Source organism: Petaurus breviceps, unplaced genomic scaffold, assembly GCF_028583685.1.
Source record: "Petaurus breviceps papuanus isolate PSGF00001 unplaced genomic scaffold, PetGlider_PUasm1.0 563, whole genome shotgun sequence".
Taxonomy (NCBI): domain Eukaryota; kingdom Metazoa; phylum Chordata; class Mammalia; order Diprotodontia; family Petauridae; genus Petaurus; species Petaurus breviceps.
The window spans coordinates 601441-627914 of NW_027186380.1; the positions used below are offsets into that span (position 1 = coordinate 601441).

A 26474-nucleotide genomic window follows, 5' to 3' on the forward strand; every position below is an offset into this window, starting at 1 on the left:
TCCCTCCCACGGCTCCGGGCCCCAGGAAGACACTGCCCTCCCTGAATGGGGTGAACTCTCCCCGAGTGGGACAGCCACCCTCCTATCGGACTGACCGCGCCTGGTTGGGTTCCCAGTTTATGGGGCAGTGACCTGGATGTCCCGGTCACCTCCCAGCCGAGGCACGATCTTCCTTTTAGCCCCGTCATTCAGAGCGTGGGCTCTGTCTCCAAGGCCATCCTTGGGCCCTGGGCAGTTGGTTCTGAGTCCTGACAGAGCTTTTCCAGCCTCTTCCCTCTCAGTCCTCCCCCCTCCCTCCCCAGCACCACGGGGGGCGGGGGCGGGCATGGCCTTTGAGTGCCCCCGCCCCTCATCTCTCTTGGCTCCAGGACTTTGGGGCTCCTGCCTGACTGCTCTCCCCTGCAGTGTCTGGGGGCTCCTCTGAGCCTCCTGCCTCTTCAGCTTCCTTTCCTGCTCTGTGTCTTTCCACCAGAGGGAAGGACTGTCTTTGAATGCCCAGCCCTGAGCGTGATATCTGGCTTATTCACCCCTGACTGTGAGAGGCCCCCCAAAGTCTTAGGGGCTGCTAGGGGCCACCCTGCTACTTTTAGGGACTTGTTTACACACATATGTATATACACGCATACACGCATGCATGTATTCATACACATGTACACAGACACACACATATATCTATCTATCTACATTTCCTGATTGCAGAAAAACAAGCCTATAAAATCCAGTCCATTAGTCAGGCAGTGATGGGGAAGGCATCACCAGTCTGCTGCCTTGGTACTATCTGCTATTTGTAACATTGCAAATGCAGAGGAATGTTAAGGGGTCCCTTGAACTTGTCTTTTTGGGTTGTGATATCATGTCACACCCATCTCTTCTGTTCCTTTTAGCCCTCATGGGTCAGTGATTAGGGAGGGACTGAGAGGCAACCCCCCTTTTGCTGGCCTGGGCCTGTCCAAATGGCCTTTCATCTCTTTACAAAAGTTATCAGTCAAAGGTGGTTCCTTCTTGAATCCCTTGAGAATCTGCCCTTATAAGAGCCTCAGCATGTTGCCACCTACTTATGTTATCAGAAACTTCTTTTAATTCTCTTTGTCCTAAAATTTGACTTCCTAATTCAGGTAAAAGGCTGAACAAAGAATTGACCTTTCAACAAACGAGAATTCCCAAGGTCCTTTGGACTTTCCTTGAAGAGTAAGTTGTGTTGTTGTTATTAATTTTATTATTTTAAAATAATTTAATTTTTAATTTATGGAGCAAAACAAGCATTTCTATAGCATAGTATAATAAAGAAGATGATTGTACGTAAAGCTACAAATCTTCTGCAAATACCCGCAAATAGGCCAACTTGATATTTCTTTCTAAATACAACAAAATGATTCTGGAAAATTTTTTTTCTTTGTTTTTCTTACCTCAACCCCAGCCCTGGACGTGACCACCATTAGACAAACACCCATTTATATATAGGTATATATGGATGCCTGTGTAAAAATTATTCCATATATGCTTCTTTTTGTCAGTTCTTTCTCTGTAGCCCAACAATGCCTTTTTTCATATGTCCTTTATAGTTAATTTGGATATTTATAGTACATAAAATACCTTATTCTCTTAAAGTCCTTAATGTGACATTCTTCTTACTGTCTACAGTGTTCTCTCAGTTTCACCCCACTATTTTCTAAAATCAGTGAGCTCCTCATCTCTTATAGCACAATAGTTTTCCATTGCAATCATGTACCACAGTTTCTTTGGGCATTCCCCAACTGATGGGCATCCCTGCAATTTCCAAGGTCAGATTTGGGAGAAAGGTTCCAGTGAAAAAGAATTCACTGAGGTGACATTCTCTTTAGCCATTGAGAGCTTTCCTTTAGGTGAAATCACAAGGAAGGACCTTTGCCATAGGCATGGAGAAGAGGAAAGGTAGAGGTATTGGGGGGGTAGGCTTATATAGACAGAAAGCTATACAGCCTGCAGATGTTCAGGATGATGATGTAGTCTTAGGGTTTATGGCAGTGAAAGATTAAGGACAGGTGTGTATGGAGAGGCACAGGTTAAAGGTTAGGGACAAGGGGGACACAGGATAAGGGAGACAAAAACAGGTCTTTTGGTACAAGGTGAGAAGTTTTATGGTTTTTCAGGTTAAGGGGGAAAGGAGTTTAGGATGTTCTCAAGTTACAGGATGAACTAGAGAATGAGGCTCCCTCAGGAGGGGCCTCACAAAGTACTGGAAAAGCCAATCTTAATATCCTTTTTACCCCCCAGGGCACCATTTGTATCCACTTCACAGTCAGATCCCAGGCACTGGCTCCCTGTGTGTGGGCTCCCTAGAGGGATTCCAGGCCTAAGCTCTTCCAATGAGTCCCAGGAGTCCTCCCCAGCTGCTGGTTAGCCCCCAGGACCCAGTCTTCCTGCTTTCCTAGGCTCACTGTCCCCCTAGAGCCCTTCTGTCACTGCAGTGTCCCTGAGCTCCCTCCTCTGAGCTGAGTTAGAATGTCTTCCTTCCAGCCCCCACCTGTGCTCCCCTTCCTCAGGCCTCCTGCTCACTTGCCCCTCCCCCCCTTCTATCAGAGCCCTCAAGCCCCCTGCCAGGGGGCTGAATCCCAGACTGGATTTGATCTCCCAACCTCAGGCTTACCCTGGTCATTCCCTGGTGGCTCCATCCCAGAACACTCCCCACCCCCAACCTTCCTAAGCTTCCCTCCTCCTGAATCAAGCAGTCAGTCTGTTGTCCATATAATATGTGTGTGTTAGTTTTGAAGAGAGGGGGTGCAGGGAGGGCAGAGGACCAGCTGGGGGGAGAGCTCTGATTCAGGAGCCACTGAGGCTCTGCCTGGTCTCATTCCACCTGGGATCCCAAGGCCCTTCTGGCTCTTGGTACTCTGCAGGAGAATGGGGGAGAGGAAGGGGCCATCTTCATTTCCAGGCCTGACACTTCCTATAAGTTGTATTCTGTGCCCTGAGGTCAGGACCCCACCCTTTCAATATCCCCAAAGCCCAGCCTCCTGCCCTAGACGAAAAGGGTAAGTCCTCCCTCCAGAGGACCAAGACCTGGCCCAAGCAGGGAGCCTGGAGGCAGGGGGAATGGCCCCTGGGAGCTGCAGATCCCCAGCCCAGGGGAGTGCCCTCTGTCCTCAGAGGTGACCAGCATGAGCCAAAGAGGCCATTTCCAGAGACAAACATGATCTTCTGTGTGGCTCCTGTCAACTGTTAGCCAAAGGTTTGGTCCAAAGGAGCAAACATCATCAGTATCTACCTGAACTGGGGGTTTGTCCCAAGTGTAACAGCATGGGGTCCCCCTTTCCCAAGGTTTGACCAAGGAATGAACAGAGTCAGGCTGTCCATGTTCTATAATGGGCTTATTTATTCTCATTAAGCCAGACGGTCAGAAAAAGAATTCTGAACTCAGTCAGCAAGCTGAAGGAAGCCCTTTATACCCTTAGAGCAGGCCCAGCTCAGGATGCCTGTGTCAGCGACAAACTAGTCTCCTCACCTGGGTTAACCCTCATATGAGAAAGGAATTTCTCTTTTTTTTGCCTTTTGGAGGGGGGAAGGTCTGGCAATTGGGATTAAGTGACTTGCCCAAGGTCACACGGCTAGTTTTTTGTGTTAAGTGTCAGAGGTTGCTTTTGGTCTCAGGTTCTCCTGACTCCAGGGCTGGTGCTCTTTTCACTGTGCCACTTAGGGGCCCCAGGAGAAAGGAAATTCTCAGTGGGACAGATTGTAAATACAATGAGATATGAGAATGTCAGTGTCCATTTTAATTATAGTCCAGGATGTCTGTGTTTCTCTGGTCATTAACTTGACTCTGTGTGTGTCTATGAGTCTATGAGGTGTGTATATGTATGTCTGTGCATGTGACTGTGTGTGAGTGTATGTCTGTGCCTGTGACTGTGAGTGTATGTCTGTGTGTGTATATCTGTGTGTGACTATGTCTGTGGGAGTGTGTGTGTATGTGTGTGTGAGTGTGTGTATATCTGTGTGTGTGACTGTGTCTGTGTGAGTGTGTGTATGTCTGTATCTGTGTGTGAATGTGAGTGTGTGTATCTGCGTGTGTGACTGTGTCTGTGTGAGCATGTGTGAGAGAGTGTGTGTATGTCTGTGGGTGTATGTCTGTGTTTCTCTGGTCATTAACTTGACTGTGTGTATCTATGAGTCTTTGAGGTGTGTGTGTATGTCTGTGTGTGTGTGTGACTGTGTCTGTGTGAGAGTATGTGTGTGTGTCTGTGTGTGAGTGTGTGTCTCTGAGTGTATTTCTCTGTGTGTATGTCTGTGTGAGTGTGTGTATATCTGTGTGTATGTCTGTGTCTGTGTGTGTATCTGTGTGACAGTGTCTGTGAGTGTGTGTATGTCTGTGTGAATGTGTGTGTGAATATGTGTATGTATCTCTGTGTGTGACTGTGTCTGTGTGAGAGTGTGTGTATGTCTGTTTCTCTGGTCATTAACTTGACTCTGTGTGTGTCTGTGAGTCAATGAGGTGTGTGTGTATGTCTGTGTGTGTGACTATGTGTGAGTGTATGTCTGTGTGTGTCTCTGTGAGTGTCTATGGGTGTGAGTGCATGTGTCTCTGTGTGTCTGTTTTGTGTGTGTGTGTCTGTGTGTATATGTCTCTCTGTGTGTGCCTGTGTTGGTGAGTGAGTGAGTGTGTGTGTGTGTGTGTGTGTCCCCTAATTGACCAGTCTAGGTTTTAGGCCTCATTCATAATCGTTCTCCAAGACTGCAATTGTATGTCCCTTTAGAAATCATTTTTTCAAATTAAAAACATAACTTATAGGGTGATCTTCCCCAAATTCCCAAATGAGAATAATTGGAAACATAATAACATGAATGTTCCAGTTTTAATACATGAAACCAAATTGCCAAGAAACATAGATTCAGTTGGTTATGTTAGTTAGTGTAGACATAAAAGCCACCTTATCCATGTCTCCCTCTGACCCTGTAGGCTGAATGCATTCAGAGGGAACAAGAGGGTAATTCTGATCCACTTACATTGAATTCTCATTCTTTCAGCTCCTAAACACATCCCCTGAAACACAAAATTTTACATTAAGGGATGATCTGGCCTTAGAGGGTCAAACATCCTGATGATATTCCTGGGACCTGACTTTCCAGGAGTCCCAATTTAAATTGGGAGAAATGTGCTGACACACCTGACCGCATTTCTGCACAGCCTCCATTCTGTAGCTCAGCAGGACTCAGTTTCCCTGTGCATCTCATCCTTCCCTGGAAATCTCCAGGTTGCCTCTTCCTTGCTCTCCCCCGCCCACATCCTAAAGTCCCCAGTCTTTCCTCCAATAAGGAATCAGGTGGTAGTGATGGGGAGGAGGAGCTCTCAGAGCTGGCCAGCCTGGTGGGTGAGGCCCCAGGTGCAATCAGATCCCTGGGGTGGAGTGGGGGCTGGGAGGGGTCTAGGACAGGAGGGGGCTCATCCCAGTGGCCAAGGCATTCCAGGTGATGGAGGACAGGGTTTGGGGAGCAGGGGCAGGTAGGGAGCTGAGCAGCTGGCCCTGGGTGTGATTGGAGGAAAGGGCCCATCCTGGAACTAAAGGGGTTAAGCAGAGGTGGGAGGACCCTCCCAGAGGGCTCTGGCTGAAAACTGGAACTTGTGCTGAGATTTTTCCACCTTCTTCCCTTGCAGCTGAAGGGTTCCTGCCTTCTTCCCTCCAGCTGAGATCCCTGTTGCTTCTGGAAACAGCTGTGGGTGCAGGTCCGTGGCAGATCTGAGCCAGTCCCTCATCCACACCCATAGCTCCGGACTTCTGCTGGTCTAGCCCTAGGGTTTCATCCTCCTCATCTGACCACGTGGTGAGTGTCCTCTGGCTTCAGCAGGGACCATGCCGCCCTCCCAGGCCTGGCTTTTGGATGAGCTTGCTGGCACTGGCTCTTTCCAGATGCCCAATTACTTTCCAGACTTCCAGAGTCACCCTCCTTGGGTTTATCAATGGGTCACTCTTTTCTAACATCCAGAGTTTAGACACAGGGACACCACAGTCTTGTCTCCCTTCCCCCAACTTTTCATTAGAGAATCAGTTCTTCCTTCAGACCAATCCCCTAAAAGGACTGGAAATTCTTGCCTGCCCTGTAGATCCCACTTTGGATGCAGGAAACAAAGCTCCTGCCCCACCTGCCTCACCTGGACCTGCAGTCCCTGGGCTGCTTCCCCATCAGATCTCAGGCCCTGGCTCCCCATGTCTGGGCTCCCTGGAGGGATTCAAGGCCTAATCTCTTCCAGTGACTCCCAGGAGTCCTCCCCAGCTGCTAGTTAGCCTCCAGGACACAGTCCTCCTGCTTTCCCAGGATCAGTGTCCCTCTGGAGCCCTTCTCTCACTGCAGTGTCCCTGAACTGGGTTAAATTGTCTTCCTCCCAGCCCCCACCTGTGCTCCCCTTCCCTAGGCCTCCTGCTGACCTGCCCTCCCCCCCTTCTATCTGAGCCCTCAGGCCCCCTGCCAGGAGGCTGAATCCCAGACTGGATTTGGACTCCCAGCCTCAGGCTTCCCCTGGTCATTCCCTAGTAGCTCCATCCCAGAGCCCTCCCCACCCCCAATCTTCCTATGCTTCCCTCCTCTTGGATCAAGCAGTCAGTTTGTCCTGTAGACAGTGTGTGTGTGTGCATGTGTGTGTGTCTGATTCAGGAGCCATTGAGGCTCTGACTAGGCTCATCCCACCTGGGATGGAAAGCCCCTTCTGCCTCTTGGTTCTCTGAAGGAGAAGGCCCCAGGGGCAGGGCCTGACCCTTTGTTAATCCCTCTGTAGGCTTGCCTTCTGACCTAGAAGAAAGGGATAAGATTCTGCCCCTCTGGGATCCTTCTCTCTCCCCAGCTCAGGCTGCAAAAGACCAAGGCCTGTCCCAAGCAGGGAGCCTGGAGCCAGAGGGAATGGCCCCTGGGAGCTGCAGACGCCCAGCCCAGGTGAGTGCAGTCTGTTCTCAGACTGGACCAATATCAGCCAAAAAGTTCATTTCCATAGACCTAGAGGATTGTCTGTGAAGCTGGCAGTCTCCTTGCTAAGGATTGTTTGCTTACAAAAATAGGCAGGAAATTGAAAAAGGCCGTAACAGCACTACCCTGCTCTCTCCTTCTGTGTTTTGAATTGATTCTTGGCACTTTGGCATCACGAGCGCTAACTACCCCCACTCCCCCATCCCAATTGCTGCCCTATTGTAGGCTTTTTGTAAGGTTTCCCTCCTGATCCCTAAGGCACAAGGCTGACCTATTCCCTCATTCCTCTGTCCTGTAGGGGTCTTCTCTTTGCTCCCTCCATTCATGACTAGCACCTCTCTCCCCATTCCTGTAGAGCTCTCCCCCCTCCCCTTTGCTTCTTTGGCCAAGCTCTCCCTGCCAGACCTTGAAGGCAGGATGCTCTGCTTGTCCTCCAGAGTGTGAGCTGCACCAACACTTTAAGTGTCTGGGGCACACTGACCCCTCCTGTCTTGTAGCTGGTTTGACTCTCAAGGGCACAGTGAGAGGGCCATGAGGGTTAAAAGGAACAAATATTATGACCTGGGTTGTGCCACAAGTTTCCTGTTTCCAGAGTGCTCTGGTCCAGTGTTTCTGGAAAATATGACAACTCAAGAAAACAGGTGAAGTTGACTTCTGGGTCACACTCACTGGTTCAAAGGCCCTCAAGCAGAGCTGTTGGTACCAGGCCAAAGAAAAGAGTTCCTTCTTTAGCTGTTAGTGTATTAGCATTTGTGAAGGGCCTTCCCTTGTTAGAGAGGATATAGGGAAAGAGCTAAGGTTGGGGAACTGTTCAAAGACCTGGGAGTTTTCTTTTCCAATGTGGGATGGGGGCCTCAGAAGGAGATGCTCAGTTCTTGTCAGAGAGGCATCAGGCTCAAAAGCAAAGACAAAATGGAGTGACTTATTTTCTCCCCAAATCCAATTTTGACCATCTTCCCAACAATCATATATGGGAGGTGTTTTTGTTATCTTTATTTCAAAATTCAGGAAAGTGAGAACAAACGAAGTTTCAGGGACTTGCCAGGGTCACACAACTAATAAGTGTCTGAGACTGGATTTGAACTCAGACCTTCATGATCTTTTCCCATTTCGTAGCTTCCCCCAGCATTGTCTTGTGTGCGCATCTTCCCATAATCCCTCCAGCACTGACTGTTGCCATTTTTTGTCATTTTTCTCAGTTTTGCAGAGTATGAAGTGAAGCCTCAGTGTTGTTTTGGTTTGCTTGTATTAGTGGTTTGGAGCATTTTTTCCCGTGGTTGGGAAAACTTGGCAGTTCTTTTGAGAATTCTTTGTTCATATCCTTTGACCATTTATCTATTGGGCAATAACTATTTGTTCTTTTTTAATATTTTAGTCAGGTCTGACTCTTGGTGATATTCCTTGGGATTTTCTTGGCACAGATATTAGAGTGGTTTGCCATTTCCTTTCCCAGGAAGTTAGGCAGACAGGTTCAAGTGACTTCCCCAGGGTCACATTGCTGATAAGTGTCTGACATTGAACGAAACTCAGGTCCTCCTCACTCTTGACTTGGTGCTCTCTCTACTGGCAACCTAGCAGTCATTGGATATTAGCCTTTTTAAAAATAATATTCCATTTTTCCCCAGTGACATATAAAACCTTTTTAACATTCATTTTTTCTGCTAAAATTTGAATTTCCATGTGTGGACCTGACTTTTTCCTCTTGCCTTTCCCACAGTGTGTAAGCAATCAGAAATAGAATACATCTGCAGTCATGTAAAGTATTTCCATATTAGTCATTTTGTGAAGAAAAAAACAACTTCAACCAAAAAGGAAGAAAGTGAAAAATAGCAGGTTTTAAAGTCTGTTCGTTCTCAGTTCTTTCTTTGGACAAGGATAGCATTTTTTTTTTTAAGCAATTGGGGTTAAGTAACTTGGTCAAGGTTACATGGCCAGTTTTTTTGGTGTGTGTGTGGGTGTGAAGTATCTGAAGCCAGAACCAATCCTGGGTCCTCCCGACTCTGGGGCCTACGCTCTTACTCACTGTGCCACCTGGCCTCCCCAAGGGATAGCATTTTTCATCCTGTGTCCTTTGAGATAGTCTTAGATCATGGTGCTGTGAGAACAGCTAAGTTATTCATGGTTATTCAAATGACCATGTTGCTGTTCCTACGTACGATGTTCTCCTGGTTCTGCTCACTTCACTCTGCATCAGTTTATGTGAGTCTTTCTAGGTGCGTCTGAAGTCATCCTATCATTCCATTGCAATCATATACCCCAGTTGTAAAGACATCCCCATTAATGGGCATCTCCATAACTTCCAGTTCTTTGCCACCACAAAAAAAGCTGTTCTGAATACCCTTCTTCAAATTGGTCCTTTTCCCTAAAAAAAAAAAATAATCTCTGGGATGCTGATTTGTTTGTGTTACTGTTAGGTAAGACAGCATGCAGAGTGTTATAGCCCTCTCAGTACACTTCTAAATTGCACTCCAGAATTGTTGGATCAGTTCACAACTCCACCAATAATGTATTAGTGTCCCAGTTTTCCTGCTTTCCTCCAGTATTTATCATTTTCCTTCTCTGATTTATTAGTCAATTTAATAGGTGTGAGGTGGTACCTCAGAGTTGTTTTAATTTGTATTTCTCCAATCAGTATGAATTTAGAGCATTTTTATAGCACTATAACAATAACCTGGCCTTCTTCTATTAGTCCCCACACCCCATCCCTGTCCTTTTTAATTTCTGTATAAAATGAGATTGATTTCTATACCCAACTGAGCATGTAAGTTATTCCCTCTTTGAACCAATTTGGATAAGAGTAAGGATCAAGCCCTCCCTTACCATCTCCCCCATCTTCCCCTTCAGTGTAATTGCTCTTCTCTGCCTCCTTTATGTCAGATAATTTCCCTCCTTCTACTTCTGTTACTGGTAGAGCACAACTTCAGTTAGGCTGACCATGATGTTCAGATGCCAAAATGATGTTTGCGTAAAGACTATTTTATGTAGAAAGCATGTAAGGAAGGCTCTCACATGGTGGTTAGAAGAAGTGATTAAAGGAAATTTCCAAAGTCTCTCTGAAGAACTCTGTAATCAATGGTGAGACTTGGGAGACTCTGTCAAAGGACGACCCCACACAGTGTGCCACCTCAAAGAATGTGCTGTGTCAGCAGAGGCCCAGGAGTTGACCCTGACCAGTGCAGAGTCCTGGAAGAGGCCTGATCAACGTGGCAGCAAGTTGACCCACCAACCACAAGAGCCACCGCCGTGGCTATCACCAAAGGGTTGGAAGTGGACGGAGCAGGGTAAGAGTCAAATGCAGGGCCTCTGGCAGGGGCAGCAGCTACCCCTGGGACTACGAATCCACAGCCTAGAAACTTAAAAAGCCTCTATCTGGACCTCCAGGGACCAGGATGTCAGAGTGAACCCTTGCTGCTCCAAACCCCCTTTGACCCTGAAAACATAGTAATTATTGCCCCACGTCAAAACCTTAAACTGTAAGGCTTGGGAACCCTAGAAGAAAGGCGTGGCTAGGGCCCTGCCTCAAAATGGGTAAAAAGCAGACTGCAAAGACAAAGACTCTGGAATCCTACTATAGTGAGAGGGAGGAACCAAATTCAGAGGGAGACAGTGTTGACTCCATACCCATAGCTGAATCCTCAACAGGGAACTCAACAACTCAGGCACAGAAAGCATTCTTAGATGAGCTCAAAAGGAACTTTGAAAACCAAATTAGAGAGATAAAAGATAAAATGAATAATTGCTTTGCAACCCAAATTGCAAAATTAGAAAAACATTACAATGAAGAAAACAGCTCCTTAAAAAGAAAACTGTGTGATATGGAAAAGGATCTCCAAAACTAACCTAGGAAAATAATTTGCTAAAAGCTAGAATCAACCAAATTGAAGCAAATAACTCTATGAGGAACCAAGAATTAGTCAAACAAAACATCAAGAATGAAAAATTGGAAAAAGAGGTAAAATATCTCAATGGAAAAATAACTGACCTGGAAAACAGATCCAACAGAGATAATCTGAGAATCATTGGCCTACCAGAAAATCATGATGAAAAAATGAGCCTGGACAACATCTGCCAAGAGCTCAACAAGGAATACTGCCCTGAGATACTAGAACCAGAGGATAAAATAGAAATCAAGAGAATTTACAGGTCACCTCCTGAAAGAGATCCCAAATAGAAAAGTCTGAGAAATGTTGTGGCCAAACTCCAGAACTATCAGGTAAAGGAGAAAATAGAACAAGTGGCCAGAAAGGAACAATTCAAATATTGTGGACACACAGTGAGGATCGCACAGGATCTGGCAGCCTCTACACTGAAAGATAGGGGGAAGTGGCATACAATTTTTCAAAAGGCAAAAGAGTTCGTGTTACAACCAAAGATCACCTACCCAGCGAAACTCAACATAGTCTTCTAGGCAAGAAGATGGTCATTCAATGATATAACGGACTTCCAGACCCTCCTGATGAAAAAGCCAGAGCTCAATGGAAAATTCAACCTCCAATTATGAGACGCAAGAAAGACATAGAAAGGTAAACAAGGAAAACACACACACACACACACACACACACGCACACACTCTGTTATTTAATAAGAGGAAACTGTCTATAGACAAGTAGAGGGTATGGGTATAAATTACACAAAATGACGATAAAAGAAAACCTTATTAAGGGCTACAAAGAGACTGTAATGGAAGAAAAGGAAAGAATGAAGCAGAAAAAGGTAAATTATGCCACACAAAGAGGCATAAAAACAATATAGTAGAGGGAAAGAAGGGAGGGAGATGAGCATTATATGAGGTTTTCCTTCATTGATTCTGGTGCAAGGAGGGAATAACACAACCAGTTAAGCATAGGACTCTATCTAGAAGAGAAACAAAATGTATCATAATAGAGGGAAAGAGGGGAGAGAGAGGAGCTTTGCATGAGATCTGTTCCTGTCAATCTTTGTTTGAAGAAGAAATAACATACTACATTAAGTATAAAAATCTATCATATCCTACAGGCAGTGGGGGGGGAAGGGTTAGAAAAGGGAAGATGGTTAGAAGGGAGGGAAGAAGTAAGGGGGAAAGAGGAAAAGGGAGGGGGGTTGATAAGGGAATACTGAGGGTGGCAGTGGTCAAAAGGAAAACTCTTAAGGAGGGGAAGGGAGAAGGGGAGAAAAATGAAAGTATAAACAGGAGAGGGAATAGGATGAAGGGAAAGAGACAGATAGTAATCATAACTGAATGTGAATGGAATGAATTCTCCCATAAAACAGAGGTGGATAGCAGAATGGATTAAAAATCATAATCCTACAATATGCTGTTTACAAGAAATGCATCTGAAACAGAGGGATACACACAGGGTAAAGGTAAAAGGCTGGAGTAAAATATATCATGCCTCAACTAAAATAAAAGCAGGGGTAGCAATCCTTATCTCAGATAAAGGAAAAGCAAACATTGATCTCATTAAAAGAGATAAAGAAGGAAACTATATCTCGCTAAAAGACACCATCGAGAATGAAGCAATATCATTATTTAACATATATGCACCAAGTGGTATAGCATCCAAATTCCTAGAGAAGGTAAGGGAATTAGAGGAAGAAATAGATAGCAAAACTATACTAGTGGAACTTGATAAATCCAACCTCAAAATAAACAAGAAAGAAGTTAAGGAGGTGAATAGAATCTTAGAGAAGGTAGGTATGATAGATCTCTGGAGAAAACTGAATAGGGATTAAAAAGGAATATACCTTCTTCTCAGTGGTACATTGCACATACACAAAAATCAACCATGTACTAGGACATAAAAAACTCACAGTTCAGTGCAGAAAGGCAGAAATATTAAATGCATCCTTCTCAGATCATGATGCAATAAAAACCATATGCAATAAAGGGCCATGGAAAGACAGACAAAAAATAATTGGAAACTAAACAATTTAATCCTAAAGAATGAGTGGGTCAAACAAGAAATTATAGGGGCGGGCAGGTAGCACAGCGAGTAAGAGCACCGGCTCCAGTGTTGAGAAGACCTTGAGATCGAATCCCGGGCTCAGACATTTAGCACCCACCCAGAAACACCTGGCTGTGTAACCTTGAGCAAGTTACTTAACCCCGATTGCTTTAAAAAAAAAAAAAAAAGAAAAATTATAGAAACAGTAACTTCATTCAAGAGAATGACAATAATAAGACAATATACCAAAATTTGTGGGATGTAGCAAAGGTGGTTCTTAGGGGAAGTTTTCTATTCCTCAGTGCATACATGAATAAATCAGAGAAAAGGACATCAATGAATTGGGCATACAATTGAAAAAGGTAGAAAAAGAACACATTGAAAATCCACAGTTAAATACTAAATTAGAAATAATGAAAACCAAAGGAGAGATTAATGAAATTGAAATTAAGAAAACTGTTGAATTAATAAATAAAACTAAGAACTGGTTTTATGAAAAAAACAAAACTGATAGACCCTTTGCCAATATGATGAAAAAAAAGAAGTAAACCACATTATGAGTATCAAAAATGAAAAGGGTGAATCTACCTCCATTGAAGAGAAAATAAAACAATATTAAGGAATTATTTTGCCAAATTATGTGCACATAAATTTGACAGTCTTAGTGAAATGGATGAATATTTACAAAAATGTAAGCTACCCAGATTAACTGAAGAGGAAGTAAATTACTTAAATAGCTCCATCTCAGAAAAAGAAATTGAACAAGTCATCAGTGAATTCCCTAGGAAAAAATCTCCAGGGCCAGATGGATTTACTAGTGAATTCTATCAAACATTTAAAGAACAGTTGATTCCAATACTCTACAAACTATTTGGAAAAATTGGGAGAAGGAGTCCTACCAAATTATTTTTTTTATAAATAAACATTCTACTTATACCTGAATCAGGAAGAGATAAAATGGAAAAAGAAAATTATAGACCAATTTCGCTCATGAATATAGATGCAGAAATTTTAAATAAAATATTATCAAAAAGACTACAGCAACTTATCTCAAGAATAATACACTTTGATCAGGTAGGATTTATTCCAGGAATGCAAGGATGGTTTAATATTAGGAAGACCATCAGTATAATGGATCATGTCAACAATAAAACCAGCAGAAACAACAGGATTATCTCAATAAATGCAGAAAAGGCTTTTGACAAAGTACAACATCCATTCCTATTAAAAAGACCAGAAAGTATAGGAATAAAAGGAGCCTTCCTTAAAATAATAAGTAGCATCTATTTAAAGTCATCAGCAAGTATTACATGTAATGGGAATAAGCTAGAAGCATTTCCAGTAAGATCAGGGGTGAAACAAGGGTGTCCACTATCACCCTTCTTATTCAATTTGGTACTAGAAATGTTAGCAGTAGGAATTAGAGAAGAAAAAGAAATCAAAGGAATCAAATTAGGCAAAGAAGAGACCAAGCTATCACTCTTTGCCAATCATATGATGATGTACTTAGAGAATCCTAAAGTATCAAATAAAAAACTACTTGAGACAATAAATAAATTTGGCAAAGTTGCAGGATATAAAACAAACCCACATAAATCCTTGGCATTCCTGTATATTTCTAATGAAATCCAACAGCAAGAGATAGAAAGAGAAATCCCATTTAAAGTTACTGTAGACATTAGAAAATATTTGGGAATCTACCTGCCAAAACAAACCCAGGACCTATATGACCACAACTACAAAACACTTTTCACACAAATAAAGTCAGATCTCACTAATTGGAAAAATACCAATTGCTCATGGCTGAGTCGAGCTAATAGAATGAAAATGACAATTTTAACTAAATTAAATTATATATTTATTGCCATACCAATCAATTTACTAAAAAATTACTTTATAGAACTAGAAACAATAGTAACAAAATTAGTTTGGAAGAACAAAAGGTCCAGAATATCAAGGAAATTAATGAAAAGAAATGCTAGGGAAGGTTGAGTAGCTATACCAGATTTTAATCTCTATTATAAAGCAGCAGTCATCAAAAATACTTGGTACTGGCTGAGGAATAGAGCAGTGGATCATTGGAATAGATTGGGTACACAAGACACAGCAGTCAATGACTATAATAACCTACTCTTTGATAAACCCAAACACCTGAGTTTTGGGGATAAGAACTCATTATTTGACAAAATCTGCTTGGAAAACTGTAATATAGTATGGCAGAAACTGGGCATAGACCATTATCTAATACTGTAAACCAAAATCAAGTCTAAGTGGGTGCATGATCTAGTATAAAGGATGATACTGTAAGCAAACTGGGAAAGCAAGGAATAGTTTACCTGTCAGATTTATGGAGAGGGGAAGATTTCATGACCAAACAAGAATTAGAGAGCATTATAAAATGCGAAATGGATAACTTTGATTATATGAAATTGAAAAGCTTCTGTACAAACAAAGCCAATGCAACCAAGATTAAGAGGGGAGTGGGAAATTGGGAAAGAATTTTTACACCCAATGTCTCTGATAAAGGCCTCATTTCTAAAATATACAGAGAATTGAGTTAAATCTATAATACCTAGGGTTGTTTCCCAAAGAGATCATAGAATTGGGAAAAGACCCATACGCACAAAAATATTTATAGCAGCTCTTTTTGTGGTTGCAAAGAATTGGAAATTAAGGGGATGCCCATCAATTGGGGAGTGGCTGAACAAGTTGTGGTATATACATGTTATAGAATACTATTGTGCAATAAGAAATGAGGAGCAGATGGACTTCATATTTACCTGGAGAGGCTTATACGAACTGATGCTGAGTGAGAAGAGTAGAACCAGGAGAAATTTGTACACAATTACAGACACAACGTATGTGTGAAGACCAACTTTGATAAACTGGACTCTTCTCAGCAATCCAGAGTCATAAGTCAAACCCAAAAGACTCATGATGGACAGAAATGTTTATTTCCAGAGAAAGAACTGAGATAGAACCCAGATTGAAGCAAACTACCTGCCCTTTTTCATTTTCTTGTTTGGTTTTGTATCCTCTTTCCCATTCTTCATTCCATCTGTTACAATCCTTCTTTATAACCTGACTAATGCTTAATGTGAAAGTATTTGCATATACTGTACTTAATTATATGCTGCCATGGAAGGGGGGGGAAAGGAAGAGGGAGAGAAAATTTGAAACTCAAGGAATTGTGGTAATGAATCTTGTAAACTAAAAGTAAACAAACTAATAAAGACCAAAAAAAATCTATAAGAATATAAGTCATTTTTCAATTGATAAATGGTCAAAGAATATGAACAGATAGTTCTCAGAGGAAGAAATTAAAGATATCTATAAGCATATGAAAAAATGCTCTAAATCACCGATTAGAGAAATACAAATCAAAACAACTCTGAGGTACCACATCTCACCAGTCAGATTGGCTAAGATGACAAAACAGGAAAATGATAAATTCTGGAGAGGATGTGGAAAAATTGGAACACCAATATATTGCTGATGGAATTGTGAACTGATCCAACCTGGAGATCTGGAGAGCAATCTGGAACTATGTCCAATGTGCTATAAATTTCATATCCTTTGACCCAGCAATACCACTTCTAGGGTTGTATCCCAAAGATATCATAGAAGGGGGAGGAAGACCCACATGTATAAAAATATTTCTAGCAGCTCTTTTTGTGGTGGCAAAGAACTGGAAATTAAGGGGATGCCCATCAACTGGGGAGTGGCTGAACAAGTTGTGGTATATACATGTTATAGAATACTATTGTGCAATAAGAAATGAGGAGCGGATGGACTTCATATTTACCTGGAGAGGCATATACAAACTGATGCTGAGTGAGAAGAGCAGAACCATGAGAAATTTGTACACCATTACAGATACAACGTATGTGTGATGACCAACTTTGATAGACTGGACTCTTCTCAGAAATGCAGGGCTATATGTAAACTCCAAAAGACACATGATGGAGAAAGATGTCTACATTCAGAGAAAGAACTAGAAAGAACAGAGTTTGAATGCAGATTGAAGGAAACTACTGCTCTCTGTCTTTTTCTTGTTTGTTTTTGTTGCCTCTTTCCCATTGTTCATTCCATCTGATACAATCTTTCTTTATAACCTGACCAATGTCTAATGTGAAAGTATCTGTAGATCCTATACCTGATTGTATGCTGCTGGGGGGGAGTAGAGGGCAGAGAAGGGAGAGAAAAGAACTGGGGAACCGAATCTTGTAAACTCAAAGTAAACGAACAAATTAATAAAGACCAAAAAAAGAAAAATGTGCTGTGCCATGTGAGCAAAGCAGAATTGCAGTAACTCAAAAGAATGGGAAGATGTACACATTGAGAGCCATCTCCACCCCAGATGTTCACATGCACTTTTTGTGCCCGACCTCTGGCAGGGCCTTTTGGCCCCCCTTAGTCTGATCATCCCTGGTCAGACACACCTTGACCCTGACATAGGGATGTCATTTGGTCCTCTTTGAGCACAGAGAGCAATGAAAATGACCAGCCATGAAACTGAATATTATAATAAAAAAATATATGCTATTGCAGGATGAAAGTCATCATAAAGCAAAAGCATGAGATGTTTGGCACTGACATATCACACCGGGGTAAACTCAAGCCATCAAAGTGACAACAGCTAATTCTGTTTCACTTGGATGGAAAGTGCCTGAGTTCAGTCCTGAGGGTAATTAATGTGTCTTATGCACCCTTTCTGTGTTAGGTCTAGAGAAGACTTGGTTTCAGCTTCTCAGGAAATCAAGTAGATCTTTTCTTTCTCTTTCCTCTAATCACACAGACATTCCTTTCCCTACCCAGAATACCCTGTGCCTGTGATCTTCTCACAAACTCCCCACTGAATCTGAGAAGGAAGGAATTCCCATAATCTCTCTTTCTCCTCCCCAGATCCTCCTCCCTCACATTTCCAATGCATCCTTTCACACACACTCCACAGGGAGGCACATCCCATAGTAAGACCCTTTAAACTTTATTCCAGCTCACCCTGCCAAATGCTTTCCTGAACATTCCATTGGCCTCTTATTGACCATGGTTTCAAGTGTTGACTCTGACACTCTTGAATGGTACAAGCCCTGAGTAAATCCCCTTTCTGTGCTTCAGCTTTCTCCTCTCACTTGAGGAAGGTTAGACTACAAGAATTGTGGAGTCTCCTTCAAGTCTAAATGTTGTGACATTTGGTGATGTAGGAGTTGGTGACGTTCAAGGATGTGGCTGTGGACTTCACCCCAGAGGAGTGGGGCCTTTTGGATCCTCCTCAGAAGGAGTTGTACAAGGAGGTCATGCTAGAGAATGCCCGGAACCTGCGCTCCCTAGGTAAGGACACTTCCTCTGTTCACTCTCAATCTGCTATCAGAGGCAATAACTTCATTCATGATTGTGCTAGTTTTGGAGCATTTATCAGTTACTAGAAAGGGAAAAGTGCTGGTCTCCTGTGTCCCAGAGACAGGGTCCTCCTGCTGCCTGGTTTTCTTGTAAAAGGTCCATACATTGTGTAAACAGAACCAAGAGTTTGCCTGGTAGCTCCTGAAGCTGTCTCTTGCCAATTCTAGGCAGCTTGAGGTCCCAGATAAGATCAGTGTTGTAGCATCTTAGGTGTGGTAGTCTTCACACATGATACAGTCCAGCCTCTCCCTGAACATGAATTTTGTCTGCCAGATCTGCTCAGGCAGCTTTTCCCTACACCCTTTCTCTTTGGGATGGGCCACGTTTTTAGGACATGTTCTTAGTGAGAAGCCTCAGTTTGTAGCTCCCAGCTATGCCTGGTAGGGCATGTTTGTCCTTTATCTTCCTTGACATTGTGCCAAATTCCAGCCCAGATGGTGGCAAAGGAAGGAAGGGAATAAGCGTTTCTGTTCAACTGCTGTTCACCAGCTCTTGTGCTAAGTGCTTTCTTTACAATATGATGTCATTAGGTGATATTATTATTCCCATTTGATATTTGAGAAAACTGAAGGAAACAGAGGTTAACTGAGTTGTTCAGGAGGACACAGCTAGTAACTGTCTGAGTCTGGATTTAAACCCTGGCATTCCTGGCTTTAGGCCCAGGACTCTCTCCACTCTACTACCCGCTGCCTCTCATTCCTAGACAATGGAAACTATGCAATGTGTCGCTCATCCTATGAAGAAGGTGCACCATGACCTATTTTTTTTATTCCAATTTGGCTCCATGATCTTCTCCCCATCTCTACCCAAAGCTCCCAAACTAAATGCTCTGGAAACTTTGCTTCAGGACTTCTGGGAATGATGCTGTGCTCTTTGCTTGCTAGCCCCTGTCACTGACAGGAATAACAGAGTGGCCCCAAATCAGAATTTGGACTAACTGAAGTTCATTGAGTTCCCCAACAGGAGGATCTCATTAGAAGAGGCAAAGAAGGTTTTTATAGGTAAGGGAGGGAGGAGCAGGGGAGGTGACAGGCTAAAACTGACTCAGCAGGGTTTGATTTTCAGGAGCTCAAGGCTCATCTGGCCCATCCTAGTTTGGGTTACTGCCTTTAGAAGCCTTAATGGGAGAATAAGCCAGGTCTGTGCTAACATGATGAAGGGATTCTCAAAATGGAATAGCTTTACATGCACACTCTTTTCCCTAAAGACATCTCAATGACAAGGTTTCTCCATCCTCATCCTGATTCCCCATTCCCAGGGCTTCCAATTCCCAGAAAAGATCTGATCTCTCATTTTGAGCAAAGGGAAGCGTCATGGCTGCTGGAGCAAGAAGACCTGAAGAGCTGGCATCCAGGTGAGTCAGGGGAAAACAGGTCTATGAAAGCTGTGATGACAAGAGCTTCTAGGTGTGGGGCTGAAGCAGGTGCTAGATTTGGGGGCAAGAAGACCTGACTTGGAAATATTTTTGAGACACTTTTTAGAAGTGGGATCCTGAACAAGTCACTGAATGGCTGAACCTCAGTTTCCCCATCTGTAAAATGGGGGATTTGGACACCATGCCTTCCAGTGCCCTTCTAGTGATAAATCTGTGATCCCATATAAAGTCATTGTTTGGAATTTTGAGGCAGGACCTCTCCTGAAAGTGCAAAACGGGTTAGGCTTCCCAATATGGGCTCTTTCTTAGACCTTCTTGAAGTGAGTGAGAATTTATTAAGGGCCTGCTCTGTGCCAGACCTTCTGATAAGCACCAAGGATACAAGGAGAAACAAGGAACATCCCCTGCTCTCCTGGAGCTCACAGCCTGGGGGAGCAGACAGCATGTCAACAACAGTGTGGAAACCTGTTTTGGACTGGACAAATTGTAGCTCATTGTGAGAGGGCAGGCCCTAAGACTAAGGAGGACTAGAAAGGTGTATTGTGGGAGGTGGGCTCTGGCTGGGGCTTCAGGGAAGCCAGCACAAGCATTCTAGGCATGGGGCTGGCACAGAATGTCCCCAGAGTTGGGAGGTGGAGTGTCCTGGTCACCGGACAGAAGGAGGCCTGCACCCCTGAAGTACAGCATGTTTGGGGGGAAAATGAGATCAAAGAAAATGAGAAGAGGAGGAGGAGGAGGAGGGCAGATGGTGAAGAGGCAGGTGATTAACAGCCCAGGGAGGGTTTACATGTGATCCTTTTGCTAGGGAGGCAGTCATGCTGTTGTTCAGTCATTTCAGTCACTTCTGCCTCTTCACGATCCCGGCTGGGGTTTTAGGCCAGACACTGGAGTGGTTTTCCTTTAACTTTTCTGCATCATTTTGCAAATGAGGAAACTGAGGCCAAGAAACCTAAGTGACTTACTGAGGATGACACAGCAAGTGAGGATCTGAGGCTGGATTTGAGCTCAAGTCTTCCTGAGCTTTTCTCTATCCACTCTGCTTCCTAGCTGCCCCAAGGGAGACAGTTAGGGAGGTATCAAAGGATAGCCCTGCTGCTGTGGGATTATACAGCCCCAATGTGCGGTGCACCCAGACAGCCTGGCTTTATGGTTTTCCCTCTCTCCATTCAGCAGCATCTCAGGAGTAGCAAAGGTTGCTGCCTTACTTAAAATAATTGCAAGAGCAGGCTTTACATAAATCACAGACTTGTTCCCCTCCCCTGATCCCTGAGGATCCATCTTTGACCCATTTTTGGAGATTCATTGGCTAGATTCTTTGAGGTGACAGGTACTCTTAGTTTGGGGAAATGGGAAGTAAAAACTCCCAGGTGTCCCATAGCATGTGATGCTTCAAGAGCTAGAAAAGAAGTTTCTGTGATCTTCTCTCTGGGTCTGGTCAGGTCCCAGCAGGATTTGAAACTGACAAAGGTCACTCACTATAGGGGATATAGTGCAAGAACCAGAAACAAAACTGAGGCCAGAAAATGCATATGCCAACTGAGAGACTAGAATACTGGGGCTGTGGTAGAGGCTGGGGCCTTGTTTCACCCCTGGGCCCAGTCAGTCTCTCAACATACATGGATTCACCAGTTTTCTAGGTACTCAACTCAGCTTTTCAAAGGGAAAATTGAGTCTCTGCTGGGAAGGAGCTTCCAATCTTGCATACCAACATGTAGATGGTTTGAGAACAAGCAACAGATTGGGAACATGGGTCTTAGCTGATTCACAGAAAAGAGTGTTTGGGAATGGAATGAAATTTTGTTCAATGAGATATAGAATGAGGCTAATAATGATTTAAGAAAGAAGGAGAGGAAAATTAGGGAGGAAAGATAATATATACATATATATTATATTTATGATATATTATATATATATAATATAATAGGAATGATAAAAACACAGACACACTTCATAGATATTGCAGGTTTGATTCCAAAGCACTCAGATAAATTGAGAGCAATAAAGCAAGTCATATGAATTTTTTTTTTGTTTCCCAGTGCATATAAAGCTTGTGTTCACACTCTTCTGTTGTGTATTATTATATATGATACAATAGTGTCTAAAATATCAATGTACATGCCTTATTTCAAAAATACTTTATTGCTACAAAAATCTAACCATTATTTGAACTTTCCTGGAGCAATAATCTTGTTACATGTGGAAGCTCTTGCCCAGAGTTGATGGCTGCTGATGGATCAGCCTGGTGGGTGCTCAAGGTTCAGGATGACTGTGGCAATTTCTTCAGATCAGGTGGTGGTGAAGCTTGCCACAATAATTGATGCTTCATTTCACTTGAACACTTACAGCCCACTATGGGATTATTAATTGGCCTCTTTTCAATATCATTGTGTGTCAAGGAATAGGAAGACTCAAAGAAAAGAAGGGAAGAAGTAATGTGGTGTCATAAAATAAATTTCCTTGTGGCAGCTAGGTGGTGTACTGGGTAGAGCACTGACCCTGGAGTCAGGAGGACCAGAATTCCAATGCAGCCTCATACACTTGATACAATTACTAGCCATATGACCTTGGGCAAGTCACTTAACCCCAATTGCCATGCCATCCCCCCTTAAAAAAAAGCAAACATAAATAAACAAACAAATAAATTTTCTTAATAGCAAAAGAAAATAAAAGTTTGATGGAGAAAGGCCCTCCAGTACCATGGACAGAGCATGCCCACTTGCAGAGTTGAAATTGTGGTCTCATATACTCAGAAGTTGGTCAGGTCACTCAGCCATTCTAAGCTCATGGCCTGACTTGTGAATATAATGAGAATTCTGGTCCTGTTATTGTCACTGGTGTTCTTGAGGATCCAATGTGATTGTCTCTGAAGGTCTTTGTAAATCAAGTTGTGCTGCAGATGTAAACGAATGGCATTTTAAAATGATTGATTCTGTCCATTGAACTTTTATGAATTTTGTCTTAGCCTGGGGAAGTAGGATGAAGATCAGTTAGTTTACTATATTCCAAAGGAGGGGAAGGATTATAATTATGTATATGTGTACATGTTTCTCTGTATATATATTTTATTGTTTGTTTCTGGCAGAAGGAGAGATTAGACCTAAAATGGAAGAGACCTCTGAAAAGCCAATCATTTCTGTGAACAAAAATCAGGAGGAGACTGTCAGGAGTGATGGTGCCTGTGAGGTCACTGGGAGAGAACTCTGTGCTCTTTTTCTCAGCGTCCACATAGGAGAGAAACCATATGATTGTCATCATTATGGGAAGGACTTGAATCAGCAGTCATCCCTTACTAACCATCAAAAACTTCAGCCTGAAGAGAAACCACATGAATGTCATGAATGTGGTAAAGTGTTTAGTGAACATTCGTCCTTCCTTATCCATCAGACAGTCCACACTGGAGAGAAACCTTACAAATGTAATCAATGTGAAAAGGCTTTCAGATTCAGCTACAGTCTTGCTGTACATCAGATAGTCCACACTGGCGAGAAACCCTATGAATGTAATCAGTGTCGAAAGGCTTTTAGGAGAAAATCTGATCTTGCTGTACATCACAGAATCCACACAGGGGAGAAACCTTATGAATGTAATCAGTGTGGAAAGGCTTTTCAGTGCAGCTCTAGTCTTGCTAAACATCTGAGAGCTCACACTGGAGACAGACCTTACAAGTGTATTCATTGTGGAAAGGCTTTCAAATTCAGCTCTTATCTTGCTGTACATCAGAGAATCCACACTGGAGAGAAACCTTACAAATGTAAGCAATGTGGAAAGGATTTCAGATTCAGCTGTCATCTTGCTGTACATCAAAGAAGTCACACTGGAGAGAAACCTTATGAATGTAATCAATGTAGAAAGGCTTTTACACGGAGAGACGGTCTTATACTACATCAGAGAATCCACACTGAAGTGAAACCTTATGAATGTAATCAATGTGGAAAGGCTTTTACACGGAGAGACAGTCTTATCCTACATCAGAGAAGCCATGCTGAAGAGAAACCATATGAATGTAATCAATGTGGAAAGGCTTTTACACGGAGATGTAATTTAACTGTACATCAGAAAGTCTATACTGAAGAGAAACGTTATGAATGTAATCAATGTGGAAAGGCTTTCCAACGGATGTCCAATTTAACTGTACATCAGAAAGTCCATACTGAAGAGAAACGTTATGAATGTAATCAGTGTGGAAAGATTTTCAGATTCAGCTGTCATCTTACTGCACATCAGAGAAGTCACACCGGAGAAAAACCTTATGAATGTAATCAATGTGGAAAGGGTTTTAGAGAGAAAAGCTATTTTATTGTACATCAGAGAATCCACACTGGAGAGAAACCTTATGAGTGTAATCAATGTGGAAAGGCCTTTAGATTCAGCTCTCATCTTTCTGTACATCAGAGAATCCACACTGGAGAGAAACCTTACAAATGTAATCAATGTGGAAAGGCTTTCACACAGAAGTCCTGTCTTGCTGCACATCAGAGAACCCACAGTGGAGAGAAACCTTATGAATGTAATCTGTGTGGAAAGACTTTCACACGTAACTCCACACTTGCTCTCCATGGGAGAATCCACAGTGGAGAGAAACCTTATGAATGTAATCTATGTGGAAAGGCTTTCAGAGTGAAATATAAACTTGTTGAACATCATAGAGCCCACAGTGGAGAGAAACCTTATGAATGTCATCAATGTGGAAAGACTTTCACACACAGCAGCAATCTTGCTGTACATCAGAGAATTCACACTGGAGAGACACCTTATAAATGTGATAAATGTACAAAGACTTTTAGTCACAACACCAGTCTGGTAGCACATCAGAGAGTCCACACTGAAGAGAAAGCTTAGGAATGTAGTTAATGCACAAATCCTTTCCCACAGGACTGGAATCTTGCTCAACATCAGAGAGTCCACACTGGAGAGTATCTGGGACGTGATAAAACTTTATGTCCACTATCTCCTTCCAAAGATTTATGATGAAGGTAGTGTCCAAGGACACAATTTCTGGTCAGTGGTTTCACTAATTAGGGCTAGTGAATATTTAATAACAATGGTCCTTTAGCTCTATCTTGTGAACTAGGAGGAATCACAAGAGGGGTCTCAGCACTTGTGTGCCCTCAGATAGGTGGATGTTGCCAACAGGTACAAATCAGTTCTAATTCTTAGACATGATTGAATGAAGATTACAGTGAGAGGCGGGCTCATCTTCACAGGGGCCTGGGGGACTTGACCCCTCCTTCAGTGCTGGACCAGGAGACTCTTCTGTTCCCAGATCAGCCCTGCACACTGAGGTCTGAACGAAGCAGGGAGCCTGCTTCCCCTCTGAGCTTGTGGACTAAAGCACCCTCTCCCCAAAACCCCAAACTAACATCCCTTCCCCAGGTGAGCAGCTCTCACTTCTCCCAGCTGGGCAGGTCTTGCCCAGATTTCTGCTTCTCCTTGGCCTGCCCCCTGGACCTCCCCAACTTTGCCCCATCCTTGGCCCCACCCTCACATTCAGAATTGTCCTTTTAACAATAGGGAAAATTTACAAGGCTCTTTGGTACTTACCTTGAAGAGTAAGTTGTTAATGTGGTTATTAATTTTATTATTTTAAAGTAATTTAATTTTCAATTTATGGAGCAAAACAAGCATTTCTATAGTACAGTATAATAAAGAACATTATTGTATGTGAAACTACAAATCATCTGCAAAATACTTGCAAATAGGCCAGCTTGCTATTCCTTTCGAAATACAAAAAAATGATCCTGGAAATTTCTTTTTTTTCCTTCATTTTTCTTGCCTCAACCCCAGCCCTGGAGATGACCACCATTAGACACACACACATTAACATATAGGTATATATGGATACATGTGGAAAATAATGCGATATGTACTTCTGTTTGTCACTTTTTCTGGATGCAGACAGTGCCTTTCTTCATATGTCCTTTGGAGTTAATTTGGATATTTACAACAGACAGAATACATTATTCTCTTTTTCTTTTAAGCAGTCGGGGTTAAGGAACTTGCTCAAGGTCACACGGCCAGTTATTATTTCTGGGTGTGGTGCTGAGTGTCCGAGCCCAGGACTCGATCTCCAGGTCGTCCCAACACCGGAGCCGGTGCTCTTACTCGCTGAGCCACCTGGCCGCCCCTAAGCAATCGGGGTTAAGGAACTTGCTCAAGGTCACACGGCCAGTGATTTCTGGGTGTGGTGCTGAGTGTCTGAGCCCGGATTCGATCCCCAGGTCGTCCCAACACTGGAGCCGGTGCTCTTACTCGCTGAGCCACCTGGCCGCCCCCATACATTATTCTCTTAAAGTCCTAAGACATTCTTCTTACTATCTAAAATGTTCTCTTGGATTCACTCCATTATTTCATGCAAGTCCTTTTTTTTCTGAATTCAGTGAGCTCCTGATCACTTATAGCACCATAGTATTCCATTACATTTATATACCACAACTTCTTTGGGAATTCCCCAACTGATGTGTGTCCCTGTAATTTCCAGTTCTTGGCCACCACAGAGAGAGCTGCTGTGAACATTTTAGAACATATGGATTCCCTTCCTTGTTCCCTAATCATCTGGGGAAACAGCCCTAACAATGGGGTTGCTGGGTCAAGGTATAGGCAGTCTCATTGGGCATAATTCCAGATCTCTCTCCAAAGTGGTTGGATCAGCTCACAGATGCACCAACAAGGAATTTTCTACTTCAGGCCCCATTTGGAATACAGGAACCAAACCTCTTGCCTGTCCCTGTTACCTGGACCTGCAGCTTTACTGTCATTGAGGTCAGATTCTTGAGAGTGGTTCTAGTAGAAGAATTCACTGAGGTGACATTCTCTTTAGCCATTGAGAGCTTTGATTTAGGTAAAATCGC

At 43.1% G+C, this 26474-nt stretch overlaps 1 protein-coding gene and 1 pseudogene across 1 annotated transcript in view; one reads left to right on the forward strand and one right to left on the reverse strand.

The window, feature by feature from the left end:
* LOC138173106 (zinc finger protein 850-like) overlaps positions 1-26474 on the reverse strand; it is a 784878-nt pseudogene that overhangs the window by 573292 nt on the left and 185112 nt on the right.
* Positions 1-26474, forward strand: part of LOC138173092 (zinc finger protein 420-like) — a 436800-nt gene that overhangs the window by 288833 nt on the left and 121493 nt on the right. Inside the window, exons 9-12 of the mRNA XM_069103021.1 lie at positions 6809-6897; positions 18056-18182; positions 19510-19605; positions 22709-24459. Of these exons, the coding sequence (XP_068959122.1) occupies positions 6809-6897; positions 18056-18182; positions 19510-19605; positions 22709-24459 (2063 nt within the window). The remainder of the gene's footprint in view (positions 1-6808; positions 6898-18055; positions 18183-19509; positions 19606-22708; positions 24460-26474) is intronic.